The 14,556-nt window shown below is 43.6% G+C and overlaps 1 protein-coding gene across 4 annotated transcripts in view; it reads right to left on the bottom strand.

Annotated features, from left to right (window-relative positions):
- Nucleotides 1–14,556, bottom strand: part of LOC110493519 (potassium voltage-gated channel subfamily KQT member 5) — a 164,775-nt gene that overhangs the window by 15,449 nt on the left and 134,770 nt on the right. For 2 of the 4 annotated variants that reach the window (XM_021567846.2, XM_021567849.2), the window contains exons 4-11: nt 12,854–13,029; nt 11,503–11,628; nt 10,294–10,404; nt 9,936–10,031; nt 8,694–8,788; nt 7,566–7,592; nt 3,484–3,543; nt 977–1,200 (exon numbers count right to left, since the gene is read on the bottom strand). In XM_021567846.2, the coding sequence (XP_021423521.2) occupies nt 977–1,200; nt 3,484–3,543; nt 7,566–7,592; nt 8,694–8,788; nt 9,936–10,031; nt 10,294–10,404; nt 11,503–11,628; nt 12,854–13,029 (915 nt within the window). The remainder of the gene's footprint in view (nt 1–976; nt 1,201–3,483; nt 3,544–7,565; nt 7,593–8,693; nt 8,789–9,935; nt 10,032–10,293; nt 10,405–11,502; nt 11,629–12,853; nt 13,030–14,556) is intronic. The other 2 variants (XM_021567848.2, XM_021567850.2) reach the window with 1 other exon arrangement.

Here is a 14,556-nt window from a genome sequence, read left to right as displayed (position 1 = left end):
TGTTATTGTGGTAATGGTGTTACTATGGCAATAGTGCCATTATGGTAGTAGTGTTATTATGGTAATGGTGTTATTTTTGTAATAGTGTTATTACGGTAGTAGTGTTATTATGGCAATAGTGTTATTATGGTAATAGTGTTATTATGGTAATAGTGTTATTATGGTAGTAGTGTTATTATGGTAATTGTGTTATTTTGGTAGTAGTGTTATTATGGTAGTAGTGTTATTATGGTAATAGTGCCATTATGGTAATAGTGTTATTATGGCAATGGTGTTATTATGGTAGTCGTGTTATTATGGTAATGGTGGTATTATGGTAATAGTGTTATTGTGGTAATGGTGTTATATGGTAATAGTGTTATATGGTAATAGTGTTATTATGGTAACAGCCAGCTGGCCAGCTGGCTAGGCTGGATTGAGCAGCACTACAGCCTCTGCTAGCCCCTTAAGGCTGCTAAACTACAGCATACCCGTTCTCTTCCCCCTCAGCATCCAGAGTACGGTCCAGAGCTCCAGCCATAACCAAGCCAGGCCGGCCATTCCCACTAACCCAAACCAGCGCACCGCAAACAGGCATTAACATTCCTCCCGCTGGACCTAGCTGGCTCCATGGCTGGCTCTATGGTCTGTGCCAGCTCTGGTCTGGTCTGCCCATAAGATGGGGGTCTAGGAGTAATCCTTCAAAGGCTAGCACACAGCGCCCAGCCAGAGAACTTAGGTAAAGGGAGCTAAAGCTAGCATGACATTGATAGTGTGGTTTTAAGTTGATGTAACTCACCAGTGATCTAAGGATAAGCTAGGTATATCTAAAGATATCATGAGATATCATTCTGAGGATGTGTAGAAAGCATCAGTGCAAGATTACAATTTTGGTATAAAGGCAAAGAAAATGGCATTGTACCAATCAACCCATCTCTTACACTAACGCCCAAATCCAACAATTGACCAATCACGACAATTCATTAGTTCCTCTCACCATCGGCAGTGGAGCGTGATTGGATCTTGAGGCGGAGGGAGGGTCTGAAGCGGGTGCGGTCATTGAAGCTCCAGCTCTTCTGGACCTTGGCAGGGCTAGTGCCCTCCGTACCCCCAGCCTCAGTCCCCGGTGACCGCCGGTCGCTCACCGACGTCTGCCGGCTCTTAATACTCTGCCCCCTGGGGCTCGCCATCCGGACACGGTCTTTGAAACTCAACTTCTGGCTGTCATGGGTGATGGAGCGATGGAGGGAGAAAGGGGGATGATGGTGTGGAGGGATGGAGAGAGAGAGAGAGAGAGAAAGAAATGGTGAGAGTCGTACAAAGATATACACACGTACTGTATCAAGATCAAGCACAGGTTCGGGGTCGGCAACAATTAAAATAAAATGCAATTGATTGGAGACTTTTTACAGGAGTCTTTCACCATTTCATGAGTTTGTTCATTCGTTTACCTCATTTATTGGTTTCTTCACTGGAGAACAAGGCATTTAAATTAGGTTAGCTTGATGGGTCTATTCATAGACCAGCATGCACTGCAGCCTATTATCCAAAATGCATGCGCACAGCAGGCAAAATGCTTCAGCAGGTACCCTACTGTTAGTATGTCATTATGATTCTTTAGCACTCAGCTCACTCCTAGACATGTGACCTCAGCTGGCAAATCCCTGTCTCTCGGACTGGCAGAGTCACCATTGGAGGAGCTACCATAGAAGAGGGGTTTGTGCAGGGGAGGGTCTTGTATACTTGATAATCAAGGACACCAAGGGAATAGAGGGAAGTGATGATTTCATGAAACTTTGTGATTAACTATTAATGGGGTCTAATATCCAAGGAGGCACTGCTGAAATGGTGAGGTGCAGGGTGGAGTGCTGAGGTCAGAGGATGGACAATGCTGTGTACAGGGTTTCCAAGTGACAACATGCAGGGGCAGTGGAGGGGCCGTGCAGAGGACAGGCAGCGGGGCAAGGGGTAGGAAGCTATATATCCAATCTAACCATGACTGTTTTGGTGGTCATTGTAAATGTTATCGTGACTATTGATGAAGTCATTGTGTCTTTCATGTTTTGGTGATGTGAATGTGAATGGTGTGAATAACATGAAGTGAGGTAAGAGGCCAGAGTAGTTGATAAAACTTCCAGAATGATTGAAGTTGGTGAAATATCACAATGAACCAGTTAGACAACATATCTGTCCAGTGGATCTGTTTTTAAGACCTTACCAAAAAGCTCCTGTACAGTCAGAAATACAGTTGAAGTCGGAAGTTTACATACACCTTAGCCAAATACATTTAAACTCAGTTTTTCACAATTCCTGACTTTTAATCCAAGTAAAATTCCCTTAGGTAATTTAGGATCTCCACTTTATTTTATGAATGTGAAATGTCAGAATAATAGTAGAGAGAATGATTTATTTCAGCTTTAATTTCTTTCATCACATTCCCAGTGGGTCATAAGTTTACATGCACTCAATTAGTATTTGGTAGCAATGCCTTCAAATTGTTTAACTTGGGTCAAATGTTTCAGGTAGCTTTCCACAAGCTTCCCCCAATAAGTTGCGTGAATTTTGGCCCATTCCTCCTGACAGAGCTGATGTAACTGAGTCAGGTTTGTAGGCCTCATTGCTCGCATATGCTTTTTCAGTCAAAAGTACAATCTTTGTCCCCATGTGCAGTTGCAAACCGTAATCTGGCTTTTTTTATGGGGGTTTTTGATGTAGGACTCGTTTTACTGTGGATATAGATAATTTTGTACCTGTTTCCCCCATCATCTTCACAAGGTCCTTTGCTGTTGTTCTGGGATTGATTTGCATACTATTGTTTGTACAGATGAATGTGGTACCTTCAGGCATTTGGAAATTGCTCCCAGGGATGGACCAATTTTTTTTCTGAGGTCTTGGCTGATTTCTTTTGATTTTCCCATGATGTCAAGCAAAGAAGCACTGAGTTAGAAGGTAGACCTTGAAATACATCCACAGGTACACCTCCAATTGACCTATCAGAAGCTTCTAAAGCCATGACAACATTTTCTGGAATTTTCCAAGCTGTTTAAAGGCACAGTCAACTTAACGTATGTAAACTTCTTACCCACTGGAATTGTGATACAGTGAATTATAAGTGAAATAATCTGTCTGTAAACAATTGCTAGAAAAATTACTTGTGTCATGCACAAAGTAGATGTCCTGACCGACTTCCCAAAACTATACTTTGCTAACAAGAAATTTGTGGAGTGGTTGAAAAACAGGTTTTAATGACTCCAATCTAAGTGTATGTAAACTTCCAACTTCAACTGTAAGAGTATTAAGAGTTGGCGTACAGTAAGAGAAGTGGTTAAAATCATAAGACAACAGGCAGCATTTTCAGGCACTGTCCAAAAGAAGCTCAACATTGTTGCAAAGGTAACTCAGATCGTCAGAGAACTCCCAGAACCTATTTGCAGCCATTTTGAAAATTCGTTGTCATTCCCAAAATAGTCATGAGTCCAAGCGGGCAGGGGGGATGCTGTGTACCTAGTATGTTTCCGTAGGGTACACCTCCTCAGTAGCTTCTGCTTACTACTGAGAACTTTACTACAAACCAGAGGAAAGAGATACGGTAAGCAAATATATGTGTTTATCGTATACAGTACCAGTCAAAAGTTTGGACACCTACTCATTCAAGGGTTTTTCTTTATTTTTACTATTTACAAAACTATGAAATAACACATATGGAATCATCTAGTAACCAAAAAAGTGTATAATATATTTAACATTTGAGATCCTTCAAAGTACCGACTCTGTGAATTGATGACAGCTTTGCACATTTTTGGCATTCTCTCAACCAGCTTCATGAGGTAGTCACCTGGAATCTATTCCAATTAACAGGTGTGCCTTGTTAAAAGTTTATTTGTGGAATTTATTTCTTTCTTAATGCATTTTAGCCAATCAGTTGTGTTGTGACAAGGTAGGGTAGTATACAGAAGATAGACCTATTTGGTAAAAGACCAAGTCCATATTATGGCAAGAACAGCACAAATAAGCAAAGATAAATGACAGTCCATCATTACTTTAAGACATGAAGGTCAGTCAATACGGAATACTTTAAGAACTTAGAAATTTTCTTCAAGTGTAGTCACAAAAACCATCAAGCGCTATGATGAAACTAACTCTCTTTCCTGACTGCCACAGGAAAGGAGTTTCCTCTGCTGCAGAGTATACGTTCATTAGAGCCTCAGAAATTGCAGCCCAAATAAATGCTTCACAAAGTTCAAGTAACAGACACATCTCAAAATCAACTGTTCAGATGAGACTGCATGAATCAGGCCTTCATGGCCGAATCACCACTACTAAAGGACACCAACAAGAAGAAGAGTCTTGCTTGGGCCAAGAAACACATTAGACTGGTGGAAATCTGTCCTTTGCTCTGATGAGTCCCAATTTGAGATTTTTGGTTCTAACCGCCATGTCTTTGTGAGATGCAGAGTAGGTGAACGGATGATCTCCACATGTGTGGTTTCCACCGTGAAGCATGGAGGAGGTGTTATGGTGTGGGGGTGCTTTGCTGGTGACACTGTCAGTGATTTATTTAGAATTCAATGCACACTTAACCAGCATGGCTACCACAGCATTCTGCAGCGATAAACCATCCCATCTGGTTTTCTCTTAGTGGGACTATTTGTTTTTCAACAGGACAATGACCCAAGCCAAGGCTGTGTAAGGGCTATTTGAAGGAGAGTGATTGAGTGCTGCATCAGATGACTTGGCCTCCACAATCACCCGACCTCAACCCAATTGAGATGGTTTGGGATGAGTTGGACTGCAGAGTGAAGGAAGAGCAGCCAACAAGTGCTTAGCATATGTGGGAACTCCTTCAAGACTTTTGCAAAAGCATTCCAGATGAAGCTGGTTGAGAGAATGCCAAGAGTGTGCAAAGCTGTCATCAAGGCAATGTTTTGGTTTACTATAAGATTCCATATGTGTTATTTCATAGTTTGGATGTCTTCACTATTATTCTACAAATGTAGAAAATAGTAAAAAATAAAGAAAAACCCTTGCATGAGTAGGTGTGTCCGAATGTTTGACTGGTACTGTATGTGAACGTCTTTGTTTCGGTTATGAATGTAGCTTCTATGAATGTCTCTGTATACTTACTGTATGTAACGATGTTATATGCCTTTATGTCTGCATATGAATGTTTATGAAATGTAATCTATACAATCGCCACCTCAAACTAAGTGTGTTAATGTCTTTGTACGGTACAGTTTATGGATGTAAATATAACTCATGACAGATGACATAGTCCTTTATGTCATGTATATGAAGGCTTTATAAGCGCAACATGATCGCTAGGCTTCAATCACACTAAACTAAAGCATGACCAGAGACCCTGTAGAACCACTATATTTTTTCAACCACTTGCTGACATTTAGAAAGAGCGTGTTTCAAAGCTAATTGAGCTCAGTGGAGAGAGAAAATGAAGAGCCTAGGTATGACAGTGTTTTTAAAAGGCCTATCATTTGATCATTCAGCCCCACTCCTGTCCATGTCTCTCATTTAACCATACTAATTCAGCTGAGAGAGAGAGAGAGAGAGAGAGAGAGAGAGAGAGAGAGAGAGAGAGAGAGAGAGAGAGAAAGAGAGAGAGAGAAAGAGAGAGAGAGAGAGAGAGAGAGAGAGAGAGAGAGAGAGAGAGGGGTGCTGAGTCATATGTGTGGAGGATGGTAGACTTTTAGAACAGGCAACCTGTCGGGCACCAGTAGGCTTTCAGGGCCATCGGCACCTGGTTCAATGACACTCAGAAATGGATTGTTATTTATTTATTTTTCTCCTGCAGGTTTGAGGTGGAGCCCTTGACCATGAGAGAGAGAGAGAGAGAGGGGTGGTGAATTGAATTCAATAGGTGGAGGATGCTGGAGCTTTGTTCTCTCTCATTCTTGCTCTCTCCCTCCCTCCGTCTCTCCTGTTCTACCGACATGCTTTTCAATTGTTTGGGTTTGCGTGGGAGGGATTCTGTCCTCACCCTCTCAATACTAAGCAACACTGAATGTTTTATTTTTTCCGATATTCTGTTGAAACTTTACACTTAGTTTGTACTTATTTTTTAGCTGAGATTTCCAGTCTCTTCACAGACAAATGTTTTAGTGGCCCTCAGGTTTTTAATTCTGTTTTTCACTTTAAAGACACGCATTCTGCTTTCCCTACTGTTGTGTAACGACAGCTAAAACAACATATTACATCACTCCTAGCTCCCACAGAGAGAGAGAGACAGAGAAAGAGAGAGATAGAGAGAGAAAGACAGTGAGAGAGATAGATAAAGACAGAGAGAAAGACAGTGAGATAGAGAGAGAGAAATAGAGAGTGAGAGAAAGGGGAGAGAGAAAAAGACAGAGATGGAGAGAGAGAAATAGAGAGAGAGAAAAAAACAGAAATAGAGAGAGAAAGACAGAGAGCTAGAGAAAGACAGAGAAAAAGAGTGTTTCCACTCCCTCCTCAATCTTTCCTCTGTAATTTAGTGTCTGTGTCACTCAAATCTTGTTATACTGAAATACACACACAACACACGACTGCAATAAACACAATTAGTTATAATTTTAGAGAGAGCGAGAGAGAGAGAAACCACTGCAATCATTTCCTTCCTGAAGAACCCCTAAGGTACGGAGAGATGTAGTGAGAGAATGGGATGAGGCAGAGGAAGAAAGAGAGAGAAAGAGAGAGAGAGAAACCACTGCAATCATTTCCTTCCTGAAGAACACCTAAGGTACGGAGAGATGTAGTGAGAGAATGGGATGAGGCAGAGGAAGAAAGAGAGAGAGAGAGAGAGAGAAACCACTGCAATCATTTCCTTTCTGAAGAACACCTAAGGTACGGAGAGATGTAGTGAGAGAATGGGATGAGGCAGAGGAAGAAAGAGAGAGAAAGAGAGAGAGAGAAACCACTGCAATCATTTCCTTCCTGAAGAACACCTAAGGTACGGAGAGATGTAGTGAGAGAATGGGATGAGGCAGAGGAAGAAAGAGAGAGAGAGAGAGAGAATGAAAGGACAAGAGCTGAGAGAGAATAGGGGAGTGGGAGGAATAAAGAGATGGAGAGCGAGAGGGAAGAAAGAATAATAAAAGGAGAGAAAGAAAGATAAACACTGAAGAAAGAGGGGGGAGAGGCCCAAAGGAGAGGTAAATAATGACTAAGTAATGAACTGCTGGCTGTTTCTATAAATAGATCCATTAAATTAAGAGCTAGGGCCAACACCTCTTAACCAGCTATATTTCTCTTCAATAGGTCACCGACTGCATATTGGCACTTTCAGCAGCAATACACAGTAAATCCCAAATGACACCCTCCTCCCTTGATAGTGCACTACTTTTGACCAATGTCCTAGAGACATTTGAGACACACCCACACAGTTCTGAATAGCGTCTGAAAGCATTGGCATTTCCATTTTGGTCATTTGGCAGAGCAGACGATCTTATCCAGAGCGACTTGCCATCAGTGTACTCCATACAGGCAGTAGGGAAGACGTGACCCCCAACACACAGGGTTACGACGTACACCGGTGGTAGTGGTGCGTGTGGATCTGTGCGTCAAATAGATACACAGAACAAGTAGGAGGTACGCACCTTGTGGACGATTCACCCTGGTCCTTCCTTCAGGTTGAGAAGTGAGAGAGGCGAGAGGGGAGAAAGTGAGGAAATATTTAGCAAAGTCTTCATCGCAAACATCATCTACTGCGCCAACGAGTAGCGAGTTGACCTCCAGGGGTCGTCTTCAAAGGAGATGCTGAGTATTTGAGGCAGCGTTGTGTTGAGCACATGAGCAAATCACAAGCAAGTCACCAGACTAAACAGAAACAAGACTCAAGACACACACACACACACACATGTATTTCAATGCAGTATAACTATCCAGGCAAACTCGCTAGCAGTGTGTAGACAGGTGTGTGTCATCAGTAGGTGTGTGTCATCAGTGTGTGTGTGTGCGTGTGTATGTTGCCTAGCTGTCAGTAAAGCATGTAGCAGATGGATTCTCCAATATCTCCAGGTTCCACAACATTCCATCTGCATATTTACCAGTCTTGAAACGCTATTGGCAGATAATACCAATACAGACACTCCAGATCTCCCAATCACACAAGGCTATTCCAGCACAGTGGCAGTCCAATGAGACGAGAGACGGAGATGTGGCCACACATTCATTAAAGCCTGATTGGATCATTTAGACGCTGAGAACGCTGCCTTAAACGGTTAGACTGATGGTTTGAGCATATATTGGGAGATGTTAATGCCTGTTGTGTTAGCAGGATAGAGGTGTACTGGGGTGTTGTCTACATGATTGGTTTTTAGTCAAGTTTCTTGAGTTCTTGAGTTCACTACAGTTTGGATGAAACGGAACCTGGACAATATTGGTCTTATGATGGCTGTTAACTATTGACTTATTATAACAGAAGACAAATTATAAAAATATAAATGTATTCATTCATAGAAAAGCAGGAAGTACATAAGTGAAATAGAACTTGAGGTAGAGAGGTAGAGGAGATAAGTAGAAAAATAAGTAGCCTGGTCCCTGATCAGTTTTTGCTGTCTTGCCAACACCTATGGCCATTGTCACAAAAGTGCCAAACAGATCTGGGACCAGGCTAGGAAAGAAAAGTTAACAGAAATACATCATTGGAAAAAGAGAAGGGAAAAAACTGCTTAACAGGGGCACAGACACCAAACTCAGACACCAGCTGCCAATGTTGTACCTACTTTGTAGGGCTGCAGGTATGCAACGCCTTCAAATGAGGCTTCCAGGTAGCAATGGAAACCGAGTTCTCATCAGCCGCATAACTACGCCAAACACACTGCATGCAGAACACACAGAAACACAGGTGGAGGAAAAGAAAAAGGAGACAAAAGAGAGAAAATGAGACAAAAGAAAATCCCCAAAAGAATAAAAAGAAAGGACGAACAGAGGAATAAAACAAATGGGGGAAAAAAAACTCTGATTAGTGATTAAAAAAACCACAACAAAGCAATCACGGGTCAAAGGTCACGCGTGAGTGACACATTCTGTCGCTGGGCCGAGTTCGGAGGCCAGGCACGATGGGGGTACAGTACATGCCTGTGGGGCTGGGAGGGCAGGAGGCTCACGTGGTAACGCCACGTGGCGCCTAGATACGGCCTGGTAGAGTAGTCGGTGGAGTAGTAGCGCCACGCAGCCTGGTGCGGTGGGAGGATGGAGAGGAGGAGAGGGGAGGAGGAGGGGAAAGGAGGTAGAGGAGGAAGAAGAAGATAGCGGGGGAGGAGGGTAAGGAGGAGAAGAGGAGAAGAAAGAGCAAGGTAAGAGGAGAAAGCAGAGAAGGTAGAGGAGGAGGAAGGCAGGAGAGGAAGCGAGGGATGGAGGGATACACAAAGGAAACCACAAGGTGAGGTCACAAACAGGAAGGAAAAGAGGAAGATGAGGGATGCAGGGAAGGATAGCTAACAGCTTAAGCTTGCCTGACACTCTTGTGGGTAGAGTGTTAGGAATTGGGGAGAATGGACAGAACCTATAGCTCGGAAGCAATGGAGAACCCGGGGTTAGAGGAGGTCACCCTACATGCTGGTTCCTGGGCATGTGTGGAGGGAATGTGAGGGGGGAAAAAAAGAGACTGGATAACAACAACATTACTTTCAGTTTCAACGTCACCATACTTCACATACGCAACAGTAAGGTAAACTATTGATTCAATCAACGAGAGACAATGACTATATATCTCTGGCACAAATCTCTAATGATGTATTCATAGCCCAAGGGCAATTTGAATTGACAAAAGCATTAAAGTGACTATAGTACCACTAGCAGTATTGTAGTAAGTGTGAGTCAGAGAAAATGAGTCTCTGTCCCAAATGGCACCCTATCTCCTTCATAGCACACTATTTTTTTTGACCAGGACCCATAGGGCTTGGGTCAAAAGAAGTGCACTATATAGGGAATAGCCTGTGATAGATACAACAATTTGCCTTTACCTGGATGAGACAAGCGGCTGGGTTCCTCCTCTTCTCAAAGTGCTTCTGTCTGTGCTGCTCCTGGACCTTCAGGGCAAAGCCTGAGCCCAGTATACCCTGGGAAGACACAGGAGGACATGGGAACCAGGTGAGAACATGTCAAACGGCTCTTTTGTCAGCCATTTTGGGTCAATGCCTCATTAGTGACTGTGAACAACATGTGACCATGAAGTCAGATAGGGGAGGTGGTCTAATAGAGTAACTGAAAGGATACAATCACGTAAGTAGTGTGTGTGTGTATGCATGTGTCTGCCAATTTGTGTGTGTGTATGTGTGTGTGCGTGCATATGTGCGCGTATGAGTGTGTGTATGTACTCACCGCTGGCAGGGCAAAGAAAGAGATGCCCAGTAGAGCAAACCCAGCTGAGAGCATACGACCGGTCCATGTCTTCGGGGTCTTGTCCCCGTAACCAATGGTTGTCAAGGTGATCTGAGAACACACACAAACACAATTATATCTTGAGAAAGACGCCACTATTAGGTCCTAAATTATACTATATGGAGCGAAGCCACCAAAATAAATATCACCGACGTACATTTGTGAGGGCATTGAAATCCTAACAAAATGGCTGCAATTTACACTATTTACTAGGGTCTATTCACAAGAATAAGTATTGTATGTGTGATGATAATGCATCTCTGCCTTTTGCTGTTTATATCACTTCATTGGCTTATTATATAGCTTTAGTTTCATCTGCCTCCTCTCTCTCTCTCTCTCTCTCTCTCCTTCTCTTTTTCAGTCTCTCTCTCTCTCTCGCTCTCTCTCTCTCTCTCTCTGTCTGTCTCTCTCCCACTCTCCCTCTCTTTTTCCGTCTCTCTCCCCATCTCTCTTTCCCTCTCTCTCTTTCCCTCTCCCCCCCCCCCCCCCCCCCTCTGTTTCTCATCTCTCTCTCTCTCCTACTGCTATCTAATTGGCTTAAAAGCACAGGAGATAATTCCCTATTGATTTAGTGACTCTCTTCTATCTGGGTTTCCTACCAATTCTGCCGTGCTGGGCTGCCGTTCACGACAAAGAAGGCCGTGGCCATTTTGTGTCATTATGACTTTTGGAGGCAGTATGTAAATGGTGGCTAATGGTGCTGGGACTAATGTATATTACGAAGACGAAGGTGTTTAATCAAAGCTTATGTGCGACAAAACAGGAGGGACATAAAAAGAAAAGTGCCAGGCAAAGAATGAAAGGACTTTTTGCCTCTTCTCCTTTGCCTCCTTTAAAGTGAAAATAATAATACTGAAAATGTGTCGTATTAGTGAAAATGATGAATTTTCACAGGTAAATACTATTTGAATAAGAGCTTTATTTCCTTGTTGCCCAGAAACCAAATCAGGGACAGGCCGTGCAGCTGTGTAGAAATACGGAACATTAAATTAATAGAACATCAAAAAACAATGTTAAGTGTTTGGAAAACAGTTGTAGGAAAAAGGACCCCTTAACTGGCAAACATGGACTCTTCCAACATCATCCACCATCCACTGTGGACTCTCCCATTACGAGGGCAGACAGGGGAGTATCTGTAACTTTACTCACCGTTCCCCACCATAAGGCATCAGCATAGGTGGCAAACTCGCTGTTGAACTTGTTCTCCACAAGGTAGACCAGAAAGGAGGAGAAGATGAGAACCAGGAAGCCAATGTACCAGGCCGTCACCAGCTCCTGCAGGGAAAGATTTTTATTTTATTTTTACAATTCCCATTAGCTGACGCCATAACGTCAGAGAAGACGTCTCCAGAGAAGGAAGAGAGGAGAGAGGAGGGAGAAGAATGGAGAAATGAGAGAATAGAGAAGAGAGGAGAGAGAAGAGAAGAGATGAGAGGAGAGAGAAGAAAAGAGAGGAGAGAGAAGAAAAGAGAGAAGGGAGAAGAAAGGAGAAAGAAGAGAATAGAGAAGAGAGGAGAGAGAAGAAAAGAGAGGAGAGAAGAGAAGAGAGGAGGGAGAAGAAAGGATGGAGAAGAAAGGATAGAGGAGAGAAGACAGGAGAGAGGAGAGAGGAGGGAGAAGAAAGGAGAAAGAAGAGAAAAGAGAAGAGGAGAGAGAAGAAAAGAGAGGAGAGAAGAGAGGATGGAGAAGAAAGGAGAGAGGAGAGAAGACAGGAGAGAGGAGAGGAGGGACAAGAAAGGAGAGAGGGGAGAAGAGGGAGAAGAAAGGATAGAGGGGAGAAGAGAGGAGAGAGGAAAGATGAGAGAGGAGAAGAGAGAAGAGGGGAGAGGAGAGAGATAGGAGGGAGAAGGAGAGAGGAGGGAGAAGAAAGAGGAGAGGAGAGAGAAGAGAATAGAGAAGAGAGGAGAGAGAAGAAAGGAGAGGAGAGAAGAGAAGAGAGGAGGGAGAAGAAAGGAGAGAGGAGAGGAGACAGGAGAGTGTAGGGAGAAGAAAGGAGAGAGGAGAGAAGAGGGAGAAGAAAGGAGAGAGGGGAGAAGAGGGAGAAGAAAGGAGAGAGGGGAGAAGAAAGGAGAGAGGAGAGAAGAAGAGGAACGAGAGAGGAGAGAAGAGAGGAGAGAGGAAAGATGAGAGAGGAGAAGAGAGAAGAGGGGAGAGGAGAGAGATAGGGGAGAGGAGGGAGGAGAAAGGAGAGAGGAGAGTAGAGAGGAGAGAGGAAGGAGAGAGGAGGGAGAAGAAATGAGAGAGGAGAGAAGACAGGAGAGGAGAGAGGATGGAGAAGAAAGGAGAGAGTAGAGAAGGGAGGAGAAAGGAGAGAAGAGAGGAGCGAGAAGTGTGTGTGACTGTGTTTGTCTGTGTGAGTGTGTGTGTCTGTCACTGTGTGTGTGTGTGTCTGTGTATCTGTGACTGTGCATCTGTGACGGCGTATCTGTGACGGCGTATCTGTGACTGCGAATCTGTGACTGCGAATCTGTGACTGTGTATATTCGTCAGGCAGCCCCACCTTGCTGTGTGCGTACACCACTGATCCCAGCAGTTTCCAGGTGCCGCCGCGCCGGTCCATGCGCACCATACGCAGGATCTGCAGGAAGCGGAGGCTACGCAGGGCAGACGTGGCGATGATGTTACCCTGGCTTCCTGCCGACACCACCGCTACGGAGGCTATCAGTACGATGATGTCTGGGAGGGGGCGGGGGATATGGGAATTGTGAGAGAGAGAGAGAGAGAGAGACATAACAGTACTGGTGTAGACTGGACACTAACATAACAGTACTGGTGTAGACTGGACACTAACATAACAGTACTGGTGTGGACTAGACACTAATAATAACAGTACTGGTGTAGACTGGACACTAACATAACAGTACTGGTGTAATAATAACAGTACTGGTGTAGACTGGACACTAACATAACATTACTGGTGTAGACTGGACACTAACATAACAGTACTGGTGTAGACTGGACACTAACATAACAGTACTGGTGTGGACTGGGCACTAACATAACAGTACTGGTGTAGACTGGACACTAACATAACAGTACTGGTGTGGACTGGACACTAACATAACAGTACTGGTGTAGACTGGACACTAACATAACAGTACTGGTGTGGACTGGACACTAACATAACAGTACTGGTGTGGACTGGACACTAACATAACAGTACTGGTGTGGACTGGAAACTAACATAACAGTACTGGTGTAGACTGGACACTAACATCACAGTGCTGGTGTAGACTGGACACTAACATAACAGTACTGGTGTGGACTGGACACTAACATAACAGTACTGGTGTAGACTGGACACTAACATAACAGTACTGGTGTAGACTGGACACTAACATAACATTACTGGTGTAGACTGGACACTAACATAACAATACTGGTGTAGACTGGACACTAACATAACAGTACTGGTGTAGACTGGACACTAACGTAACAGTACTGGTGTAGACTGGACACTAACATAACATTACTGGTGTAGACTGGACACTAACATAACAATACTGGTGTAGACTGGACACTAACATAACAGTACTGGTGTGGACTGGACACTAACATAACAGTGAAACCAGGTGAAATGGATACAGGCAAGAGCAATTCAAACTTGACCAAAACTCTACCATTAACATCAGTCACATTGACCCTGAATATATCCGTGAAATCAATAGCCACTTCAACCCTTGAGGAGGCAAATACTATAGAGGGGCTGTTGTAAACAAATCATTATGTTGTAATTACAGATGAACCCCTTATTGTGACCGATTATCACAACAACAACAACAGCAACAAGAACATATCATCCACACGAGTGAATGAATGATACAGTCCCCCTCTGTGTGTGTGTGTGTGTGTGTGCGTGCGTGCGTGCTGGCATTCAGCTAAAGGCGTCAACAACACAATCCATCCCCAACACAGAATGGTACGGACATCATAGCAAGGCATGTAATCTAACACCTGTAATTTAACACCTGTAATCTAACACCTGTAATCTAACACCTGTAATCTAACACCTGTAATCTAACACCTGTGCTCTATGTACAGTGTACACCATGCACCACTGACACATGAAAAGAGATTGAGATATCAAGTATGTTTGGAAACGTGTACTGGAAACACTGTGTAAGTGTATTGGTCTAAAGGAGGACAGTTTACAGCAGCATAGTTCAACTGCTGTGCATGGGGAATTGGACTGGATTGATACTG

The sequence above is a fragment of the Oncorhynchus mykiss genome, chromosome 17 (genome assembly GCF_013265735.2).
Source record: "Oncorhynchus mykiss isolate Arlee chromosome 17, USDA_OmykA_1.1, whole genome shotgun sequence".
NCBI lineage: Eukaryota > Metazoa > Chordata > Actinopteri > Salmoniformes > Salmonidae > Oncorhynchus > Oncorhynchus mykiss.
This window is presented reverse-complemented; position numbering and strand designations above follow the sequence as displayed.